Source organism: Geotrypetes seraphini, chromosome 13, assembly GCF_902459505.1.
Source record: "Geotrypetes seraphini chromosome 13, aGeoSer1.1, whole genome shotgun sequence".
NCBI lineage: Eukaryota > Metazoa > Chordata > Amphibia > Gymnophiona > Dermophiidae > Geotrypetes > Geotrypetes seraphini.
The window spans coordinates 53,778,834-53,803,103 of NC_047096.1; the positions used below are offsets into that span (position 1 = coordinate 53,778,834).

General features: G+C 43.0%; 1 protein-coding gene across 1 annotated transcript in view; it reads right to left on the reverse strand.

The window, feature by feature from the left end:
• Positions 1 to 21,825: 21,825 nt before the first annotated feature.
• Positions 21,826 to 24,270, reverse strand: part of DCPS (decapping enzyme, scavenger) — a 72,350-nt gene continuing 69,905 nt past the window's right edge. The window contains exon 6 of the mRNA XM_033919116.1: positions 21,826 to 23,519. Within this exon, the coding sequence (XP_033775007.1) occupies positions 23,253 to 23,519 (267 nt within the window). The 3' untranslated portion in view covers positions 21,826 to 23,252. The remainder of the gene's footprint in view (positions 23,520 to 24,270) is intronic.

The following is a 24,270-nucleotide window of genomic DNA, read 5'->3' on the forward strand; positions in this document are numbered from 1 at the left end:
TTTGCCCAAGATCACAAGGAGCAGAAGTGAGATTTAAGCCTAGCTATTCCCATAGCAGTAATAGGTAGGGTTACCAACATCCAGATTTATCCGGACCTAATCTCAGTACTGAATCTCTACTGATCTCACTAATCTCTAAGGTTCAGCAATTGCAAGCGCGCAATAATTTTGTTACAATTCAATCTATCGGTGGCCTTCAATGTCGTTCACCATGATATTTTGATTTACCAACTTTCTAAGAAAGGTATTGATTCCACAGTCTTAGACTGGTTTTCAAAATTCTTACGATCTCGCTCATATACTGTTAATATGAATGGCACCATGTCATCCTCTTGGAAGCCTTTTTGCGAAGTCCTGCAGGGATCACCTTTATCATCTAATCTTTTCAACATCTACATGACTACTTTAAAACTTTTCCATTTTATCTCCCTGCAAAACACTATTTACGTATGCAGGCGACATCTTTGTTCTCCTTGAGATAGACTTGAAGCTCACTGACCTTGTTGGGAATATATTAGAATGTATAATGAAACTTCAGTCTTGGGCCCTTACTGTACAAATGAAACGGAATGAATCCAAAACAAAGTTACTTTGGCATGGCCCAAAATTAGAGCAGCTACCTTCGTCCATTCTGTTGCCTTCAGGATCCTCACTGCAGATTGAATTCTCAAGTAAAGTTCTGGGTGTCATTATAGATTCAACACTCATATTCAATGACCATCTTAATTCTCTGGTAAAAACATGTCTTTTTAGTCTCCATCTGTTGAGGAAAGTGAGATCCTGTTTCCATCATCAACACTTTGCTGTCCTTGTTCAATCAATCATCCTTGCAAGGCTGGATTATTGTAATTTTGTCTATTTAAGCTTGACCAAGAAAAGTTTTCAAAGACTTCAACTAATCCAGAATACTGCTGCTAGGCTGATCTTTGCAAAAAGTAAATTTGATCATGTCTCTCCGCTCCTACAGAAACTTCATTGGCTTCCAATAATTTCCAGGGTTTATTTTAAATGTGCCTGCTTAACATTTATTTATTCAATTTTCTATACCGTTCTCCCAGGAGAACATTAATTTATTCAGGTACTGAAGCATTTTTCCCTCTCTGTCCCGGCGGGCTTACAATCTACTTAATGTACCTTGGGCAATGGGGGATTAAGTGACTTGCCCAGGGTCACAAGGAGCAGCGTGGGTTTAAGATCTTGCATGGCATCCTTCCTCTTTTAATTCCCCTGTCTTGGAATTCTGTAAGATCTGACATTACCAGATCTACTCCAAAATTTAAATTGTCCTTTCCTATATTGAAAGGCGTTACCTACATTGGCAAATTAGGAAAGTCTCTGCTTTTCAAAATTACTGAGCTATGGAACAATTTTCCTATTCAACTGCGCGAGCTGGCTTCTTTCCAACCATTTCAAAAACATCTGAAAACTTGGCTATTTTCAAAGTTGTAAATTCCGCTCCTCTCCATACTATTCCATCCATATTGTATCTGTTCTCCTTTCTAATTTCTTGTAAACCGTACTGAGCTCTACTGTTATAGAGAAGATGCGGTTTATAAGCCTAAGGTATAGTTCAGTTTTTTAGAGGACATGTCTGGGTATCTAGACGGCTTTTCAAAACCCAGCACTTCATCCGGGTTTTGAAAAACTTCCAGCTCGGGACAACGTCGGGAGGGCATCTGCGCATGCGTGGATGCAATGCGGTGACATCATATACATGCACACATTTGTGACAATCTTGTCACACCTGTGCATGTGCAGATGCCCTCCCAACGCAGCTCCGAGAATGGAACAGGTTGAGGGGTTGGCTGGGGCAGAATGGGACGTGATTTGGGCAGGTCCGGATTTGACAATAGCAAAATCAAGCAGCCCTAATCAGAGGGTTACCATACGTCCAGGAAAACTGAGACGTCTTCCTTTAAAAAAAAAAAAAGACTGACTGGATAGGATTTTTAAATTGTGGCATCTGTCCAGGTTTTGTAGGATTGGCTTACAAAGGATCCAGTGGCTCTCCCCCCTTACCACTGCAATTCTATTTTCTTCGGGCCGCCAGCAGCTCAGTAATGTGAGCCTGCTGCTATCGGCCTGACTTAGAAACCGCTTCTCTGCAGCGACTTCCTGTTCCCACGTAGGCAGGTCCTGCAGAGAGGCAGATTCTGGGGCAGGCTGACAGCAGCAGGCTCATGTCACTTTGCTGCCGTTGGCCCAAAGAAAATCGAATTGCAGCACCGAAAAGGCAAGAGGAAAAGAGCCACTGGATTCCTTGTAAATCGGCCTTGCCAAACTAGCTTCTAGGGGCAGGACCAGGGGTGGGGTCATCATGTGTCCTCTTTTTTTTTTTTCAGGTCAAAAATATGGTAACCTTAAGCACTCAGGAGCTTTTAATCTGCAGTATCATGGGCTGAATATCAGGGAGTATATACCCAAAAGCCCTTACAGTTTACAATTTATATAGGAAATTATACTTTGTGCATGAGCTGCACATGGGATAGATTTAGGGCTATATTTGCTAAGAACTTTTTCTACAGACAGAAAATGGGAGAACAATTTTTAGTAAATTGTTAGTGTGAAAATATTGCGTGAAATTTGTTGACCAGTTCCTCTCCATCCACATGAACCAGTATCAGACACCCTCACATGCATTCCTTTCTTACTCTAACAGAGGCCCACTTTTGAATTTTATACAGCTCACAAGTCTATGGAAAGTGTACACAGAAGACATCAATAACCAGAATTTGGGTGATTTTAAGTACTGTATTTCACAAGTATTTCCAAAATAGCTACTCTTATCAGTTTGTTTATATTGATTTTAGTTATGTTTTTACTTATTTAAATATTCATCACAGGAGGTCTATGGAGTCCCATGCATTTTTGATTTCAGCATTATGTAATGTTGCAGCCGACTAGGGAAAGTGCTGACATTCATGTGGCCCTCTGTGTATAAAGGTTGCCCACCCCTGCTGCATAGCAAGTCACATTGCTAGAGATGATATTTCATTCTGCACAAACTAATGGATTTGTATGTGAGCCTGCCTTCCTTTCTACACACGTGTGCATGTAGAGATGAGGAAGTAGCAAGGGAATAGTTTAAAAACATATTAAACTGAAGAAGTACTAGTAAAACTATTAGAGGATGGGTATTCGACACTTCAGAAAAACAGGACATCTCTGTATGAACTGGGGCTACAGTAGCGTAGCGGGGAGGGGGTGAGGACCAATCCAGGTGCTGTCCTAGTGGGGGCTCTGGCACCTCCCCACCCAACTACCTCTTCAACTATTCAGTAGCATCAAGCAGTACCTCCAACTTACTGCTTGCGCTGGCCTCAGCTTTCCTTCTTATGTTACTTCCTGGTCACGGGACCAGGAAGTGATGTCAGATGGAGAGCTGAGGCTGCCATGAGCAGTAGGTAGGAGATGCTGCTTGCTGCTGGCAAAGAATTGAAGAGGCACACATAGTGTGGCGATACCAGGTGCCCCCACCCTGGGTGCCTCCTTCCCTCACTACATCGCTAAACAAAAAATGGCTCAACTTCTTTAAGTAGATGTGGGTTAGGTGACAATCCTAGGCAGGATGCTCAGAACAGTCCATATCCTTTTATAATCACTTTTGATTTTGCCAACCATTTATTTATGATCAGCATTCCTTCTGAAACAATATATTCACAGCAGCTCAAATTTGCCATTTAAAACATATTTTCCAATGCTCCTTATTGTAACTGCGTCTCTTGATTTTCTGTTTTGGTTGGCACCCGGGGGATACTGACAGGTATTAACTGTGGAGCTATGACAGTTGTATCAGTCATGTATAAAAGCCCATTTTCTTTCTGCAACATTAAATCCAAAAGTGCCTGCTGGCTAGGGGATTCAGAGTACAAGGCAATTCACTGAAAGACTCTCTTAGGGAAGGTGACAAGAGTAAAAGCTAGAAACATGATGTTTGTCTCCTAAACTAGAAAACTTCTACTGAAATGAATGCATTTGAAAGAAGCAGTCAAGGAGCAGAATGTATCTTGAGGAGGACAAGGTTCAGAATGGAACAGATGTATAGCTATCCCTCGCCTTTGGAAATGGGCCTCATCTCCCAGAAGTCCTTGTCATTACATCTGCATCAGCCTAGTACAGCTGGAGATCATGTAAGGATATCGCATATGCTGCTGCTGGGGAGTGTATAATTTCTGGAACAATCCTGCATTTTTGGAATGGTCACTCGGGAGAAATCAAATCTGAATTGTCATGTTTATTTCTTAGGAAATTTTTTGCAAACTTGTGGGTGAATATTCAGCCCACATCAGTCAGTATTTTTTATTCCCAGATATTCAGCGCTGGTTTCTGGATACCAGCTGGCATTGAATAGCCGAGTATAGGTTGCTTGGCACTACTTAGCATGGGTAAATGTGAGTAATTTAGGAGGCTAATAAGAAGAAAATAAATAAATCTTGAGACATTGTTTTTAATGTGAGTAATATTCGAAGGGTGGCTTAGAGATTACATATATATTTTTTATTTTTTCAGTGGACTGCTACCCTGATGCAGGTTCCAAAACACTGACCATGCCGGCAGTGGGTCAGGATTAGAGAACAACACGTGGACAAATTTTTCCCCATCCCCGCAGGAACTCAATTTCCCCATCCCCACGGGTTTTGTTGCAGTCCCTGTCCCATTCCTGTAAGCTCTGCTTTAACCGCATAAGCTTCAAATACATATGATTTTTAAAGTGTTTGAGGCTTGTGTAGATGAGGACGAGCTTGCAGGAATGGGGCAGGGACAGTAAAAGAACTCACCGGGACAGGATGGAAAACGAGTTCCTGCGGGGATGATGAAAAATGAGTTCCTGCGGGGATGATGAAAAATTTGTCCCCGTGTCATTCTCTAGTCTGGATATCATAAATAATGAGCTAAGTGGTTTTTGAACACAACATTTGTACAGTTTACACAATGAAATTATCAATTTAGATAACAAATGTTTTCGGAATGACATGAAAGTAAATTACAGAAGCGGAGACCAATGATGGTATTAGTGGTGATATGTGGAGTAATAATAGACTTCTCCACAACCCACTACAGAGGATCCAATAACAAAAGTATTTTTTGCTAGTCCTCCACACTTGATAGTTGAAGCAATTTGAGAAACATTTTTGGCTGCTGGGTTTTTTCAAAAATCTCTTACATGTAATTACCCCACATGTGAATTGTTTTGACATCTTAATAGGCCTAATTGGCACTTATCTCAATCAGCTTTAATTAGACCTAATTACAAGTCAGGCACCTACCTTGAAAAACACATTTCTATAAAAAGTAGGCGCCTAGTCCAAAGTGAGCATGGTTAGGGGCTGATCATGGATTTTCTCAAGTTAGGTGCCTCATTGTGAATTAGGCGCCTAACTTAGGCACAGGTATTCAGGCAAAGAGAATCCTGGCATAAATTGGGTGCGCCTAAAGTTAGAACGTCTAGCCCGCTTAGGTGGTGCTAAGCATGATTCTATACACTGCACCTAACTTCTATAGAATCACGCTTAGTGCCGTTCTAGTCAGCATAAAGATTTTAGGCGGACTATATAGAATTGGGCCTTGGAGGGTATGTGAAGGAATAGACAACTTAAGCAAGATGTATAGAATAACAGCTCTTTAAAGCGTTGCTGAAAAATGTTCACATTTCCTATTTCCCACACTAATGGCTATGTCCTAATTTATCAAATAGCATGCAGCCAATTAGCACAGAAGCCCTTACCGACACCTGTTTACTAGGCAGTAAGGGCTCCCACACTAACCACATGCTAGTTCAGGGGTAGGGAACTCTGGTCCTCGAGAGCCATATTCCAGTCGGGTTTTTAGGATTTCCCCAATGAATATGCATTAAAAGCAGTGCATGCAAATAGATCTCATGCATATTCATTGGGGAAATCCTGAAAACCTGATTGGATTACGGCTCTCGAGGACCGGAGTTCCCTACCCCTTTGCTAATTGGTTAGTGTGCAGCAATGCGGCTAAGCTGTTTAATTTTTTATTTAAAATATTTATAGCCTGCATTATCCCACAGTTCTAAGCAGGGTACAAATCATTCATACACAATAAAACAATACACAGGACGTACAAAAAAAAAATCCAAAAATGACATACTGCTTTGGATAACTAATACTTAAAAATTATGCAGTCATTAATCACATACAATAGTACTATTATGAAACTATAGAAATATACTTTAATGCTTAAGTGCAATAAACTTGAGTGACTAATGTTTTAGCTGCTTATGAAAATATAATAGACCTAACGAAGTACTGTGATATGCAAGGTATGCCTGCTAGGCATAAAGCCCACTGCTGGAGCAGATAGTGCCCAAGTTGCTCTGTTTAAACCCCAAGGTAACCTTTTGCCTACAGTTACTCCTGGGTCCAGCAGAGGGAGTGCTGGTGCCAGAATGCAGGTTTCCCTTCCCCCACTTAGACAGGGAAGGAAGGCCAGGATATCCGGCACACCTGGGCATTTGGGGCGTGGTCCCCAACTCCTAAACCTCAGGTTTGCCTGGCTAGAAGGGGAGAAGGCAACAGGGAGTGAACACAGGCAGTCGCAGAGCTCAGGGCTGAGAGCTCTGCAAAGCTGTTCGATTCCTGAGCAGATGGAACTAGTAGAGGCTGGAGCAGAGTTACCTGAGAGGCCTTTGGAAGAGTTCCAACCCATGGAACTGGATTTGGAGCCGGAGTCTTTCCCTGAGTTAACTGCCAGCACACAGCCCATGAAAGTCTGCTAAGCAAAGGCAAGTGTTCAAGTGCTGTATAACTGTGGATTACAAGTATATAGGTTTTTGGAAGGCCTATTTTTGAGCAAGGCAGACTGTGTTTTGTTTGAAGGTGGTGGGGGTTAGCCCCACGTCAAATGTGGAGGGATAGAGGGCCTTATCTGGGCAATATTCCATCACGTGGAGCACACCACCTTATCCAGCACTACTGCGGCTGGAGGAATCATTGCCGGTGCACTGGTTCAAGCACAAGTCTTTTTGGTGAAGAATAAGGACTTATGCTGGGACTATATTATTCGATGTGCAGAGAAACCTTATTGTTTGGGGAACGCTTGTTACAGAAAAGAATCCTTTTTGTTGAGGTTTAAGGTTTCTGGTTTTGAGTTTTGAAACCTCTTTCTTTTGGAGAAATATTGGACTGCAATAGGACTGTTTAAGTTTACCTCTTTTGAACATTACAAAGACTTACCTATTGGCGGCTATTGCCTGACAAAGTTTAGTTTTTTGATTACTTTATTTTGAAGACTGATGTCAAGCTGATGTGTGAAGCAACCCTTTTTGTTTTTGGATATTGTACCATTAAATCCGGTCCAGGTTTTGTATTCTTACATACCGGTTTGGAGTGTGTTTTTTTCTTTTTGGGTTGAATCCTGATTTATTTACTCTTGTGTAGCTAGCTGCAGCACACAAGAGCCAATACTTCTGTGTCCCAGCGGCTCGGGACCAATTGCCCTGACCCCGCTGGTGACATAACGTAAATCCAAAGGCAGTTCATTCCACTTCCTTGCTCGTTCAATCAAACATTGACTCTCTATAAATAATCTGTCTTGTCTAAAAAGAAGGAATAGCTAAGAATTATTCTTGAGATCATAAACAGCGCAAAGGCTTGTAATGTAGTTGCAAGAAACACAGGACCATCATCATTCACAAGTTTTGAAAATTAAACAAAATCTTAAAGCCAATGCGAGACTCAACTGGTAACCAGGGCAACTTTTACAAAATTGGTGTAATATGCTTACTTTTAGAGACACTGGTCAATCGGGCCACTGCATTCTGCCCAAGCTGAAAAGCCTGTAACATATACTTTGGAAGTCCCAAGTACAAAGAATTATGGTAGTCCAAAATCAGGAATATCGTTACCCGAATCATGAAAGTTTACAATTGACATAAAATCTTTCAGACCTCTCAAAAGTCTTAACTGAAAAAAGGCTTTTTTCACCACACTCTTCTCTTGGGATTTCATAGACTGTGCCAAATTCAAGATAACAATCAAATACTAGCATTCTCTAAGAATAGAAATATGCTCACTCTCAAACCAAAATTGAGTTGGCCAATCTATCTGGACATTATTGCCTGCTAAGCCTAATACTTTTGCTTCATCGACTATAGCAAAGCTTTTGACTGTGTGGATCATGATAAACTATGGAGAATTTTAGCGCAAATGGGAACACTCAAACACATAAGTCAACTGATAAAGAGCCTCTACGAAAATCAAAAAGTTGCAATGAGAGCTGAACATGGCAATACTGATTACTTTCCAATAAAACATGGCGTCGGGCACCTTACCTATTCAACCTTTAAGGTGAAGCCATCTTCAGGAAAGCAAATTTGGAAGAAGAGAGCGTCGGATTCAAATTTGATGGCTGAAATATAAACAACGTGTGCTATGCAGATGATACAATGCTCATCACCAGCAGCAAAGATGACATGCTATATCTACTGAGAAAAGTCAAAGCTGAAAGTCATAGCAAGGGATTAGAACTGAACATAAAGAAGACAAAGATCATGAACACGGAAAATCATGATTTTGAGCTTTTGAAGGCAACAGAATAGAAGTTGTAAAGGATTTCAATTTCCTGGGCTCTTTTGTAGACAAAGAAGCAACTAGCACTTGGTCACTCATCAATGAAGGCTCTTGACAAAGTATTCAAAGGTAAGAAAATAACACACCAAACGAAGATCAGACTTGTCCACATACTCATTTTCAGGGCTGTGGAGTCGGTAGATAAATGTTCCGACTCCGACTCCTCAGTTTTTTGTACTTCAGACTCCGACTCCGACTCCAGGTACCCGAAATTTCCTCCGACTCCTCGACTCCGACTCCACAGCACTGGTTAATTTTCAGATCGTTAAAATGGAATGTCAAGTTGAGAGAAATGAGCATTTTCTACACCACCTTCTTTTTGCTTTTAATCAAGGTTCTAAGGCCGCAGAAGCTGCTCGCAACATTTGTGCTGTGTATATAGTGGGTGCTATAGCTGAAAGAATCGCTCGTGATTGGTATGCCAAGTTCAATAATGGAGTCGGTAGATAAATGTTCCGACTCAGACTCCTCAGTTTTTTGTACTTCTGACTCAGACTCCGACTCCAGGTACCCGAAATTTCCTCCGACTCCACAGCCCTGCTCATTTTTCTCAGAGGTCGATTATAGACGCGAAAGCTGAACACTAGGGAAACAAGACAGAAAAAAGATTGACTCATTTGAGCTTTGGTACTGGAGAAGGATTTAGCCCGCTAGGATTCAAATATGAGTCAATGGCACCTAACAACAACAACCCTAACACTTGGATCTTCATTATATTCAATCTCAAATCCAACTATTAATTACCTGAAGATATACTTTCAGAAAATCAATAGCTTTTTGTAAAGATTCACCAACAGGAAAATAAAATTGGATGTCTGCATATATCCGAAAATGAGTACCAAATTGGGCAAACATGCAACGAGAGGGAGGAGATAAACATTAAAAAGAACAGTTGACAGAGCTGACCATTGTAGAGCCCCCACAAGGATCTGTTTCCAATAAGACTTTTCAACCCCTCTCTGAACACAAAACAAATGGCCAGCCAAAAATGACAAACCACTCCAATAGAGTCCCTCAGATACCAGTGGAGTCCAAACGTCACAACAAAATTTCATGACTTACTGAATCAAAAGCAGCCAATATATTAAAAATAAAAAAGACCACAAAAATAATATTTACTCTAGCGAAACCTGCTCTGACAAGGTCCAATACAGATGATGATAATGTTTCTGTAGAATATTTTGGTCTAAAGCTGAATTGAAAACCATTTAAGTCAGTATTTTCATTCAAAATCTTTCAATTACAGCAATATTGATTTCTCCAAGATCTTTGCTGAAAACCTCAAAGATGATATGGGACGATTTGTGAAAACTTCAGAATCTAAGGCTTTATTTTTTAATAAAGAATGAACCGCTGCACACTTCAAATTGTTAGACACAATGTCTTCTGACAAAGATTTATTAATCAACGAAATCAAACACAAAAGCAAACTATCATTCAAGGCTTTCACTATCAGTAGAGAACAAGGGTCCAATGGACATAAAGACAAATTAAGTCCATTTATAATCATTTCAATTTGCTTGGATATTAGAGTAAAATCTCTCCATGGCTCACATGAACTTGATAACTCAATAGGTAGAGCCATGTCTGTAAAGAATTTGCAATTTTCTTATTTTTAGAACAAAAGCTTCAGCAAAGCTCTCGCATGAATTTGAAGGGCACAGACCTTGTTTTTTTGTTTACTGTTGGGGCATGAGGATATTTGTGCCAAATACGCTCTTTCTGGTGCAATTGTTGTTTCAATAATTTAATCGCATCTGAAAATCACGCAACAGTATGCATCCGCTTTACTCTAACTTCCTTTAAAAGGAGCAATAATATCTAAACATTCTGTTAAAGAATCATGCCACCTATCACAAGCATCGTTCAAAGATACATATTCTAAATTATTCACCTTAGGATTCAGAAGGGATTTCAACTTGTTCACAAACTGACCTGTACAACTAAATGTCAGTCATGCCACATTAGTCTTTACTTTCTTCAAATAAAATATTATCACAATATACCAAAAGAGATCAGACCATGGAACATTCTCCACAAATATGGATGTAGAACATAGGGCTCCTTTTATCAAGCCGCGCTAGCGGTTTAGCGCACGTTAAACCACCGGCCCGCTAGCCACTACCGCCTCCTCTTGAGAGGCGGTAGTTTTTAGTCCAGTGTGGGGGTTAGCCCATGATGAAAAGTCATGCGCGCTAACCTTGCTAGCACGGCTTGATAAAAGGAGCTCATAGTACTAGGTAAAAAACAGATCTAAAATATGTCCTGCTTGATGTATGGGAGATGAAACAAGTTGTGTCCATCCAAGGCCTCCTCAATGGAAAAGAGTAAATAGTGGGGTTCCACAGGGGTCTGTGCTGGGCCCATTGCTTTTTAATATATTTCTCAATGATGGGAATAACAGTTAACAAATCCAAATAATAAGTAAATGTGACAGGATGCATCTAATCACAGTTGCTTATGTGAAGGAATTAGTTAGTAAATTATTCCCATTGTGCACCAAAGTCAGGCTGCAATACAAATTTCCATTCTATAATATAGGTGGTTTTATAGAAGTTTCTGTTCTAGGAGTATATTAATATTTCCCTTACAAAGAACATAAAACTACTGTATCAATTTTAAAAAAATGTAATAGAGAACTGAATCATCAAGAATTTCAATAAAAAAGTTACCCTAATGATTTTTGTAGCCTAGGACATTAGCATTTTTATATGATAGTTTGATACTATAAGCCCAAGGAATTTTTTATTGGCAGTGTAGGAAATTACAAAGCTGATCAAAATGTTAATTTTAATAACTATAAAAGATGCTACAAAGTGTTTCTTTTCTTATCTTAGACTAAATTAAAACAGACATCTCATTAATTCAAGTGTTTGAGCCTTTGGGTTTTTTGGACCAGGCAATATTTTCCTGCTACTTTGGGCCATGAAGATTCATTTGTAACTATACAAAGTTCTTCTCTCCTATTTTATATCCCCTCCCAACTCACTCAGCTATTGCAATGATAGTCCTTGGCTAAGGAAGCTAGAAAACTATTCCTTCTGAAACCAGGCTAAATTGGTCCTTAAATCAACAGATTAGATTTTTACCTCAGTAATCTGGGTTCTGTTAGGATACACAGGAATCCATACTTGAGCTGTTGATTTCCATTTCCCATAAACTGCAGAAGGATATCTCTTTAAGAACTTGAGAACTACTCTACTTATGTAGTGAAACATAACACCCCCTCAGTTGGTACCAAAGCAATTAAACTCCACTGAAATAAGAGAAAAGAGAAGGAGAGGCACGGGGAACTTCCCTGACAAGAAACACATTCTGCTCTGCTTTGAAACTTAGAAAATAGAACAATGATCAATAAACATTTAACAAGTAAACAGAGAACAACAAACACTCATGTATAACTCAGATCCAACCTGCTAAGGGTAACAAGCAGGAGCTATGGGATCCCCACTGAGGGGAGAGAAAGGGAAGCCACCAATACCTGAAATATCTTAGGTATACCGTATTTTCGCGGATATAACGCGCACCATTGTAAAACGCGCACAGGGGTATAGCGCGCAGAAATCACGATGATATGTACAAAAACTTTTCTATACCGCGCTCAGGCATATAACGCGCATGCTGCCCGACTCTCCTCTGGCCACCCCGACTCTCCTCTGGCCACCCCGACTCTCCTTTCGCCCTCCCCGACTCTCATCTGGTTGCCCCGACTCACCCTGACTTTCGGTGCACTGCCCCGACTCTCCTCTGGTTGCCCCGACTCACCGTTCACCCGCCCTGACTTTCGGTGCACTGCCCCGCCTCTCCGTGCCTGTCCCCCTTGAAGTCCTGTCCCCCCTTGAAGGTCTGCCTGTCCCCCCTTGAAGGTCTGCCTGTCCCCCCTTGAAGTCCTGTCCCCCTTGAAGGTCTGCCTGTCCCCCTTGAAGGTCTGCCTGTCCCCCCTTGAAGGTCTGCCTGTCCCCCCTTGAAGTCCTGTCCCCCTTGAAGGTCTGCCTGTCCCCCCTTGAAGTCCTGTCCCCATCCTGAAAGCCTGATGCCCCCCCTCGACGTCCGATTCTTCTCCCCCCTCGGCAGGACCACTCGCACCCCCACCCCGAAGGACCGCCGACTCCCCGACAATATTGGGCCAGGAGGGAGCCCAAATCCTCCTGGCCACGGCGACCCCCTAACCCCACCCCGCACTACATTACGGGCAGGAGGGATCCCAGGCCCATGTGCCTCAGGCCGCGCCCCCAGGTGGGACCTAAGGCTCCAGGGCCTATTCTGATTGGCCCACGCGCCTTAGGCCCCACCAGTAGGCGGAGCTTTAGGACGGATGGGCCAATCCGGCCTCATTCCTTCGTTGGCTGCCTGCCGGACAGGCGGGTTTGGCTCCCGTCTGTCCGGCCAACTTCCAAAGGTACGGGGAAGGGGGGTGGGGGGGTCGGCCAGGGGGGTCGCGGGTCGGTCGGAGGTTCTTGGGGGGGGACGGTCGTTGGAGGGAGGGGGGTTTGCGTCGAGGGCAGGAGGGCCTGGGATCCCTCCTGCCCGTAATGTAGTGCGGGGTGGGGTTAGGGGGTCGCCGTGGCCAGGAGGGTTTGGGCTCCCTTCTGGCCCAACTACACAAAGTACGGGGAAGGCAGGTGGGGGTGTCGTGGGGGTCGGCCAGGGGGGTCGCGGGTCGGCTGAGGGACGGGCGGAGGTTCTTGGGGGGGGCGGTCGTTGGGGGGAGGGGGTTTGCGTCGAGGGCAGGAGGGCCTGGGATCCCTCCTGCCCGTAATGTAGTGCGGGGTGGGGTTAGGGGGTCGCCGTGGCCAGGAGGGTTTGGGCTCCCTCCTGGCCCGATATTGTTGGGGAGTCGGCGGTCCTTCGGGGTGAGGGTGCGAGTGGTCCTGCCGGGGGGGGGATGTATCGGACGTCTGGGAGTCGGCCGGGCAAGAGGGCTTGGGCTCCCTCTTGCTCCGATCGTGGATGCGGGTGCGGGTGGGAGCGCGTGCGAGCGGTCGTTCGGGGTGGGGGTGCGAGCGGTCCTGCTGGGGGGGTGAATCGGGCGTCGGGCGGGGTGGGAACTATGTTTAAAAACTTTTGTATACCGCGCTCAGGCATATAACGCGCGAGGGGTATGCGCGGTACGTAAAATCACGTATAACGCGCGCGTTATATCCGCGAAAATACGGTAATAGCAGAGGATCCAAGATGGACACTGGCAATGTTCAAGGTAGAAAAGCACAGTTACTTACCATAACAGGTGTTATCCAGGGACAGCAGGCAGATATAGAGGAGGAGTGTGTGGCGCAGTGGTTGGATCTACAGCCTCAGCACCCTGGGGTTGTGGGTTCAAACCCCGCACTGCTCCTTGTGACCCTGGGCAAGTCACTTAAATCCTCCATAGCCCCAGGTACGTTAGATAGATTGTGAGCCCACCAGGACAGAGAGGGAAAATGCTTGAGTACCTGATTGTAAAAACCGCTTAGATAACCTTGATAGGCGATATATAAAATCCTAATAAACTTGAAACTTGATATTCTCACTGATGGGTGACGTCACCGACAGAGCCCCGGTACGGACCACTTTAAAAAGAGCATCGCCACTTTAAGAATTCAAAAAGTTTGTGAAAGCCCGAACTGCGCACGCGTGAGTGCCTTCCTGTCCGATGAGGGCGCACGGTCCTTTAGTTAAGATACGCCAGCTAAGAAGCCAATCCGGGGAAGTGGGTGGGTTGTGAGAATATCTGCCTGCTGTCCCTCGATAAAACCTGTTACGGTAAGTAACTGTGCTTATCCCAGGACAAGCATGCAGCATATTCTCACTGATGGATGACCTCCAAGCTAACAGAGATGGGATGGTGGGAGTGTTGGCCAAAGAAAATATAATTTGAAACATAGAGTGGCCGAAGTGCCCATCCCGTCTGGAGAAAGAATTCAGACAATAGTGAGAAGTGAGGACCAGGTGGCAGCTTTAGAGAAGTCCTTAATGGTGTAGATCTAAGGAAAGCAACAAAAGCTGCCAGAGTTCTAACTCTGGAGGCTGTGACACGACTTTATCGTGCTAGGGCAGACTGAGCATAGCAGAACGAGATGCAGACAGATAGCCAGGCGTAAATCATTCTCTTTAATAAAGGCTGCCCTAACTTTCGTGAATCAAAAGAAAAGTTAGAGAAAGGTTCGCTGAGGTTTTGTCCGGTCAAAGTAGCAGGCCAAAATGAAACACAGGCAGAACAAGTGATTAAGTGAAAAGAAAAGTGACAACTTGTAGAAGAAACTTTGGACATGTACGCAGAACCACCTTGGTATGATGAAAAACTGAGAAGGATGAATCTGCTACTAATACAGGTAACTCACCCACACTCCTGGTAGAGGCGAGAGCAATAAGGAAAAAACACTTGCCAGGCAAGAAATAAAAGATGAACTGCCAAAAAAAGGCTTCAACAAACTAGAAAGAACTACAGTAAGGTCCCAAATGACATGAAAGGACCAGAGAGGTGGTTTCACAGGGGAAAAAAACCCTATCATAAGCCTGGAAACCAAGTGAAAAGGGCTACAGGGCCCAAACGACAGGAGAAAACATGAGGTGTGATTACACATTAAAAACCCCTGTCATGATGTCATGAATCTAGACACCAGAGGATAAGCAGTAAGAGGTTGACCCTCGACTGACAAAGGGGAAAAAAATGTAATAGCACTTGAAAGAAGTCCGAGAGATATAGACTCGAGACTAAAAGCAAACAAAGAAGAAAATAATCCATGAGCAATCCCACTATGTAGGAATGTAGAACATGAAGATAAAGAAGATACCAAGAAGAAAAACCAAGACCACTTATAATGGAAACATTGTTAAGTGGCTGGTTTCCTGGAGACATCCATAAGATAACAAACAGGCTGAGAAGGACGCAGCCTGAGAAAAATCAACTGACAATGGATATCAATGCAGATTAGAATTAATCAGAGACCTCTGAGTTGGACTGAATCGAGTATGGAATATCAGAAGAGTTACGGGCTCCCTGAGCTGAGTTGAAGAAGAAAGGAGAACCCATGAAGCCTGGGCCACCATGGAGAAAAGAGACGTATGGTGGCTACTTCTCTCATGAGCTGGAATAAAATGCTCAACAGAAGAAGAAGTGGAGGGAATGCATACAGAAAAACATTCCCTTCCAATCCAGGAGAAAAAAGTTGCTATCAGACGGAGAAGGAAGGAAAGTCTGAAGCAAAACCAGGGCAACTGGTGATTGCAAAGAGGTGCAAACAAGTCCACTTGTAGGCCAATGGATGGACTGAAGAGCTGTAGAGTTGAGAGTCCAGTCATTGAAGAATTCTGCTGAGGTTGTCTGCTATAGAATTCTGCTGCCCATGAATACAGACATGCAACAAGAGCAGATTGCAAGCTGTCACCCAAGTCCATATGTGTTGGGCCTCTTGACACAACAGGAGAGAGCCTGAGCCTCTTTGCTTGTTTATGTAGTACATAACTACTGGATTGACTGTGCAAAGGAGGAGGACTTGAGGGCAGAGTAGATGATGAAAAAACCATGAGGGCCCAAAACATCACTCTGAAGTATAGGAAATTGATGTGAAATTTCCGTTCCTTGGCGATCGAAAGACCCTGAGGCTGCAGAACATCCATATGAACCCCCCATGCAGAAAAAGATGCATCAGTCATGATGACCATGCAAGGAGGGGACAAATAAAAAAGGAAGACCTCCAGATAGACTAGAGGAGATCAGCCATAAGTGAAGCAATTGCAGAGGAGACGATGTCAGAGATATACATGCTTTGAGAGACGATCCGTCGCCTGAGACCACTGGAAAACAAAAGTCCACTGAGGAGTACAAAAATGTAGTCCTACCCAAGGCATAACAGGAACAGGGGAAGCCCTGTTGCTCAGAAGAACCATCATGTGTCTGGCAGAAATGGGTTGAAAAGGAAACAACTGCGGACACAGACGGATGAGAGTCTGAAAGTGATCTGGAAGAAGAAATGCTCTCATGAGAGTGGGGTCTAGGAGTACCCCAATGAAATATAGACGTGAATGCGGGGAATTTAAATTCAAAGCCAAGAACCAGAAGAAAGGAGATGGTCTGAGATGTTGCTTGAACCCCTTCCTAAGAAGAAAAAGCCTCAATGTTTAGAAAAAGAAAAGACCTGAAGGCCGTGTAATCAAATAGATGCGGCCATCACAATCAGACACTTCATGAAGAATCTGGGAGAAAATGGCAGACTGAAAGGAAGGACCTATACTGGTAATGGCAACAGCTGAGTTGATTGAAAAGTATATACTGGAAGCCATATGAATTGGAATATGTGGAAGCTTCCTTGAAATCCAGGAAGAACCATGAGGTCTGAAAGAGGAGAAACTAGTTCTAACGAACCTCCCGACCAAACAAAATATAAGAATTTTGATATCCAGAAAAATCGTAGTCCTCCGGTGTACTTAAAATCAAATGGAAAAGGGATTAGAATCCCTAACTCCAATAATCAAAGAGAACCCTTCGAGGGCAATCAGCAGAAGAAACAAGGAAGGACTGTGCAAGATCCAAAATAGATTTTCTTGGAAAAAAGGGGTCTCAGAGCAGGGTGAAAACATTGAGTATAGAAAACCTGCCCTATGAAAAACCCCAGAGAGCTAAGGCTCTTAGCGATGCATGAGGAACTGAAAACAGCCTTCGAATGAGTAAGTCGGGGAAAATGGAAACGTAAATCTCCATTGAGAAGAAGATGGAGATGAAGGTGAAGACTGCTACTTGGACGTGGAAGCACCAAAAAATCGTCTCCCAAACAAGGCGCATTTGCTAGCCTGTCCTGGTGGCTGAAGGTAAAAACAGACACTCGAATTCAAACCAGATCTGTAAGAACAGAAAAAAGGTGCTGAAAAACATAAGACCCTGTATGTGTAAGCAGCGAAAATGAAATGTGGCATGTGAACAAATGTATGCCAAGTAAAATAGATAAAGGCCCATTTAGGCAACATAGGAAACTAGTAAGCCTATTTGGCTAACCGGTCCCTAGCTTTGCCCACTCTGTCTAGTAAGACAGAGGCCTACACACTAGTCTGTAGATTGGACTCCACCAGTAGGGAGTCAATGAAACAAGCTTATTGTTTCGAAAGGCATATCAAAAAGTTCCCGTAGATATCATGGAAGGGAATTAAACAAACCTTGAGTAGATAACTATAAGACAAGGAATATAAAAATCCTTAGTCAAGGGAATGACTTTGCAAAGTCAATTTCCAAAGAAATCACACAAGGTAGACCAGTGATTCCCAACCCTGTCCTGGAGGAACACCAGGCCAATCGGGTTTTCAGGCTAGCCCTAATGAATATGCATGAGAGAGATTTGCATATGATGGAAGTGATAGGCATGCAAATTTGCTTCATGCATATTCATTAGGGCTAGCCTGAAAACCCAATTGGCCTGGTGTTCCTCCAGGACAGGGTTGGGAACCACTGAGGTAGACAGTCCTCTAAGGAATCTGTAAAAAAAATAAATTCTCAACCCTACTGAAGTGAAAAGAAAAGCATGGGGTGAAAAACCCCACTGCTTCAGAGAGATATGGGGTGTTGTCCAAACTATACAGTCAGGGAGTCGATGTCGAAAGCTGAATACAGCTTAATGAGTGCAAAGCCTTCCCATACCGGATCAACACCAACACGCATTGCGTTATATGAGTCGTCAAAATCATAGAAGACTCCTGTGAAAGTGCTACCAGTGTCAAGAACTCAGCCGGATTAGCACCAGAAGAGACGGTGTCGACATAGCCATCAACACGAACAACTGAAAATACAGTTGAACATGTCGATGTCGACAAAGGTGCTGACATCGACATTGGCGTCAACAGGAACAACTGAACATACAGTCAAACATGTCGATGCTGACATAGGTCGTGATCATGAAGGAAAAATTGCTGAAAAAGAAAGCACCGATACCAATGGCTGCATCGCTGGTACCATCATGCTACGCTCCAGAGATGAAAATGCCGGTATCAAGGCACACATCACGAGCGGAAAAAATTTTTCAGCAGGAAAGAAAAAACACCGGTACCATTGGCCCATGAACCGGTACCATCGTGTCACTCCATGCTTCCAAGATGAGTATGCCCGTATCAAGGCACTCATCAACATCGAAGCGGAGCCAGAAATGGGGCTGATTGAGGTCAGCAGGACTTGACTCACTGCTACAATGACCTGAAGCCCAAAGGAGAAAGTTGAAAGCCAATTTACCTAGAGAGAATTGGGCCCGTCAATATTGGTACGGGCTGGAAGAGCAGTGCTGGAAGTACGTTGGTCATCAGATTGCTGACATCAGTGGGTGCTGGATTCCTAATGGTGCTGACGGGAAACTGGTTCTGAAGAACCCGCATGAAAATGCGCTGGTGAGGAGCAGAGCAGGGGAAGAAGAAAATAGCAAGGCCGAGGTCCCAACATTGCTAGTACCATAGAAGGGTGTCAGTGAAGACAACTTCCCCAGCAAAGCAACAACACTGATGGAAATTGAACAGGAAAAATCTGCATGGAAAAACAGCCATAAGGTGGGGAGAAAACAGTATGGCAGGGGTTTCCAAACTTTTGTCTTCCCTGGGCCACATTGGCTGGAAAAAAGTTTCTGGGGCCGCGCAAACACTGCAGCAAGACAGAGGAGGGAGCCGGCAAGACGGTAAACACCTGGGGGGCAGCAGAGGAAAACACTGCATCGCTCTTGACCGGGGCCGCACAAAATACTTCATGAGACCGCATTCGGCCCTCGGGCCGCAGGTTGGACACCCCTGCAGTATGGCGACCCATAAGGCCCCACCAAGCCAAACCGACGACGATAAAAGAAAAAAGAAAAACTAAAAATGTTTAGTTTGGTTTTTTTTTTTTTTTTTAACTAAAAATGAAAGAAAATAATAAACTGACTAAAAAGTCAGAAAACTGCAAGAACGGGAAGGCAGTGAAAAGAAAATTTTTCAACAGCTGTTGAAACGCGACGTCTTAGCTCTGCGGAAACTAAGAAACTGAAGGACCGCGCACCCTCATTGGGCGGGAAGACACGCATGCGCGGTTTGGACTATCGCAAACTTTTTGAATTTTTAAAGTGGCGATGCACTTTTTAAAGTGGTTCATATCAGGGCTCCGTCGGTGACGTCACCCATCAGTGAGAATATGCTGCCTGCTGGGATAATCAGACAAATCAAAACAAGTCCATATAGGGCAGACAGAATGGACTTCTGTGTATGCTAACAGAACCCAGATTACTGCGGTAAGAACGTAATCTGTCATTCTGTTGCGGGTACATAAGAGTCCATACTTGAGCTGATGTATCAAAACAGTGCCATGCATCTAGGGAGGGACAGATGAGTCTACACGAGGACCCAAAAATGGTATCTTCTCAAGCCACCATATCTACTCTGTAGAACTTAGTAAAAGTTTGAAAAGTAGCTCAAGTCATAGCTCTGCAGATTTCATCCATCTAGGATGTTGCTGCACCTATGTGCTGCCAGGGAAAGAGGCGGCTGTTTCCCTGCGGAAATGTAGGAAGAAGAAATTGCCATCCGGATCCATCTAGAAATGGTAGCCTTGGAGGCTGGCTTGCCCTTTCTTGAATGACTGGTCAGTACAAAAAGATGATCAGAAAGTCTGGAGTCAATAGTCTGCTCCAGATAGATGAGCAGGCCCTGCACACATCCAGCTTGTGTAAAAGTTTATCCTGCTTGGCAGAACCCATAAGTTGAAAAATGGGCAAACAGACATGGAAGGCAGAAACTACCTTCAGAAGAGAAGAAGAAACTGTGCACAGAGAAACACCCAACTCCGTGAAATGGAGAAATGGCTCCCTGCAGGAGAGGGCCTGCAATTCTGAGATCCTTCTTGCTGAGACTATGCCAACCAGAAACACTGTCTTGACCGTAAGGTCTAGCAGAGAAGCTTCCAAAAGAGGTTTGTACAGAGTACAGCCAAGCCCTTCAAGACCACATTGAGGTCCCAAGATGGGAACGGTTTGCGCAACAGAAGTTTCAGCCCGAGAACCCCCTCAAAAACCAAGTGACTTCTGTGGGAGAAGCCAGAGACTGAAGGCCACTCTAAATTCAAAAAAACAAGATACCGGCTATCTGCACTTTGAGGGATGAAACCGCAAGTCCCCTTTCAAAGCCAGCTTGCAGGAAGGCAAGGATCACCGGAACAGGAATTCTCTCTGGTTCCTATTGCTCCCTGGTGCACCATTGTCATAATGAACTGTTTCGAAGAAGAAAAAGGGAATTTAAAATCAGATTGCTAAAAATCCAAGATGACCACCATAAAAAATTGCATCAAAAACGAGTCATTGGAGCTACATGCAAAAATAAAAATTAGCAAATTTAGTGTTTTAGAGAAGGACCCAAGTACTATCCTCAGAAACCAGCAAAACTTCAATTTTCAGACCCTCCTGATGTTCCCCATAAGGAATAATGGGAGTACTCACTGTGATTTCAGGTGCCTGTTTGAATTAGCCTGGCTGCAAGGAAAGGAATTCTGCCTCAGAAACTGCTCAGGTCCTCAGCTGACAAAGGAAATCTTCTGGCTGCTGCCAAATGGACCATGGTCACTGACTCTCATGCCCGGTATTCCTCATGCAGCGAAAGGGGGAAAAATTACACAGCTGGCTTCCTGTGGCCAAGCTCCTGACTGAATCAGCAGGTGAGCCAATCCCCGAGGGATGGACCCCCTGAGCTCCTGAAGGAGCAAAAGCAGGCTGGCTCTGCAAAGAACACAGAGATGTCCTGGGAGCAGCAGTCCTCCCATGCGGGACTTTGTCCTTTTCCTGGCAGAGTATGCCTGAGCAGGGGGCCTCTGAGTACTGAAGCCACTAAGAACTTCAAAAACCCAGCAAAAAGCCTGAAAATAATAAAGAAAAAACAGTTCACTTGCAGAAAGAATAACTGAGGGGGGTGCTGTGCAGAAGGGGAGGAGTTTTCAAGTTCTTAAAGAGATATCCTTCTGCAGTTCACACAAAATGGGAATCAAGTATGGATGCCTGTGTATCCGCAACAGAAACCAGACACTACATATATTAGAAACGAGAAGTTGGAAAAAGAATCAGTTGGCTCTCTAGGTGACTGAGGGGTAAAAGGGACATTCAGGAAAGATAAGGCCATAGAAGAGATTAAATTAATTCTTTGCTTTGGTCTTCACCAAGGAAGATGTGGGGGAGATATCGGTACCAGAAATGGTATTCAATGCTGATGAGTAAGAAACAAACAAATTTCTATAACATTGGAAACTTTAATAGGGGAATTTGACAAATTGAACAGCAGCAAATCACCTAAACCAGAAGGTATACATCCCAAAGTAATGAATGAATTGAAAACTGAACTTGCAGAGCTATTGTTAGTAATTTATCTTTAAAATCAAGCATGTTATCAGAAGCCTGGAGGGTGGCCAGTGTAAACCAGTTTTTAAAAAAGGTTCCAGAGGTGACCCGGGAAATTACAGACCAGTGAGTCCGACACTGATAGACTATTATAAAGAACAAAATTACAGATCATATACATAAGCATGAATTAATGAGACAAAGCCAATATGGATTTAGTCAAGGGGTTTCGCTTTTGAAGCATTTGTTAGACATAGGTAATCTAATATCGTACCTGGACTTTTCTGAAAGGGTTACTTCTAGGTGGGGTGACTGCTATGCATTTTGTCAACTTAAACATTATTACTTCTCTTTATACAGTACAAGACCCTTACTTACATCGCCTCTCCCACGGATCACTTAGTCAGGTTTTGAATGTATTATGAGCAATCCCTAGAAGTCAGTTAAATCTTTTCCATCCATACCATCTTTGTAAGAACTTAAAGAAAAGAGGAGTGGGATTTGAGGATGGGGTTACCCTTGTGCTGTGAATGTTTTATGGTTATAAGGTTTTGTCTGAGAAGATAAGGAGATCATAAGAGCTCAGGACCCCCTTCTTTGTATATCTGAGTGATTTTTTTTGGTATATATATATCTTTGCATTCCTATAAACTAGGTTCAATAAATATATTATTCTTCCCCATTCTCCATAGCACCAGATGACATTGACAGTCAGCTTTCTCTACTCACAAACATGTGTCGTCATCAAAAAGCTAATAGGAAAAACTCACAAATCAAAATGACATTCTGACTAATACAAAAATTATACTCTTATCAAAACTCAGTTAATAAATAGGTTTCAGTTGTAATCAAGGTGATTTTATAGCAGAATGGATACCTGTCTAAATGAGAACTAGATCCCCCCCCCAAATCATTTCAAGAGCTCATCAAATAGTTTTCAGATGTCAACACCTTTCAGCTACTATAATATCCAGCTTGGGTTAATATGATTGCAAACTAACCCCCTCTTTTACTAAGGTGTGCTAGCCGATTTAGCACGTGCTAAATGCTAACATGTTTATAGACTATAATGGGCGTGTTAGCATTTAGCACTCGCTAAAACAGCTAGCGCGCTTTAGTAAAAGACCCTATAAATGTGACTGGTGCTGTATCCCTGTGTTACTTTTGAGTTACTGAGTCCAAGTTTCAAGGTTTTAACATTTTAATTACCAATAAAAAAAAATTGCAATACATTTTTACAACCGTTATTTCTGAATTGATAGACAGCTAACACAATTACAATTGTCAGTACCATGTTTATAAAACTTCTAAAAATGACCACCATAAAACAAATTAGAAAAATAGCCCCAGTCACAGAGGCTTAACATTTTCCAGCATCTAGGAATTTCTTAAGTAAGGGCTCATTGGCCCTGAGTGCATATGTTAAAGTTCGTTTCTGGTAGTAGAGGGGATCAAGTTCAAGGTTGGCGATGACATCAGAAAGGAGATGAGCCCTTTCCACAGCTATGCCAGCAGCATCGAAACCCAGGGCAGTGAAATGCACATGCAGGTGGTAATATGATGGCTGATAATGGACATAAACTCTCAGCTGGTTTCCAGGCAGACTGTATCGCTTTAATATGGCTTCCTAAAAAAAAAAAAAAAAAAGGAGTCAGATTTCTTTTAACTGAATATTTAAAATATTAGGATATAACCAGCATCTGGAATTAGCTTATCCTTAAAGAACTAATGCTATCACAGAAGGGGAGGGGAAGACACTTTAAAGTTGACAGCAAATAAAATGCCAGTTTGCAACATTGTTGGATTACTACTTTAATCAAGTATTGACAACAAATTTGACTAAGCTGCAACCAAGACTATAAAACCACTCTTCCATGATAGTGGCAAACTGTTGCCTGCCCTATTTGTGATTCCAGTATTTCATCACGAAGGAGTTTAATTTGCACAGAGCAGCAGGTGTGGCTCTGGCCAGCTTGATGGGCAGACTGAATGGAGCATATAAGTATGTTTATCTGCTATCATACACTTTGGGAAAAATATTCAGTCAGCAATAATCACTCTTTTCCTGAATGAAACCAGTGTTAAACCTGGAAATCCAATGCTGGGACATATCCAGGCACCAGCATTGAATTTCTGGAGCCAGTTAATGCATAGCTGGTTAAGTGTGATTAGCACTTAACTGGATATGGGTTACTATGTAAAGTTGACTTTTATGCAGTCCTATTTATGTGGATAATTTGACTGGTTAAGAGCTGAATATCAGCACTTAACCGGCCAGGTGCTGACTATTTCCAGATTGGAAAATAGCCATTTTTCAGTTTGGCACTAACTGGTTAAATCCTGCTAAAATTAGTGGTTAGCCCCTAACAGGTTATTTA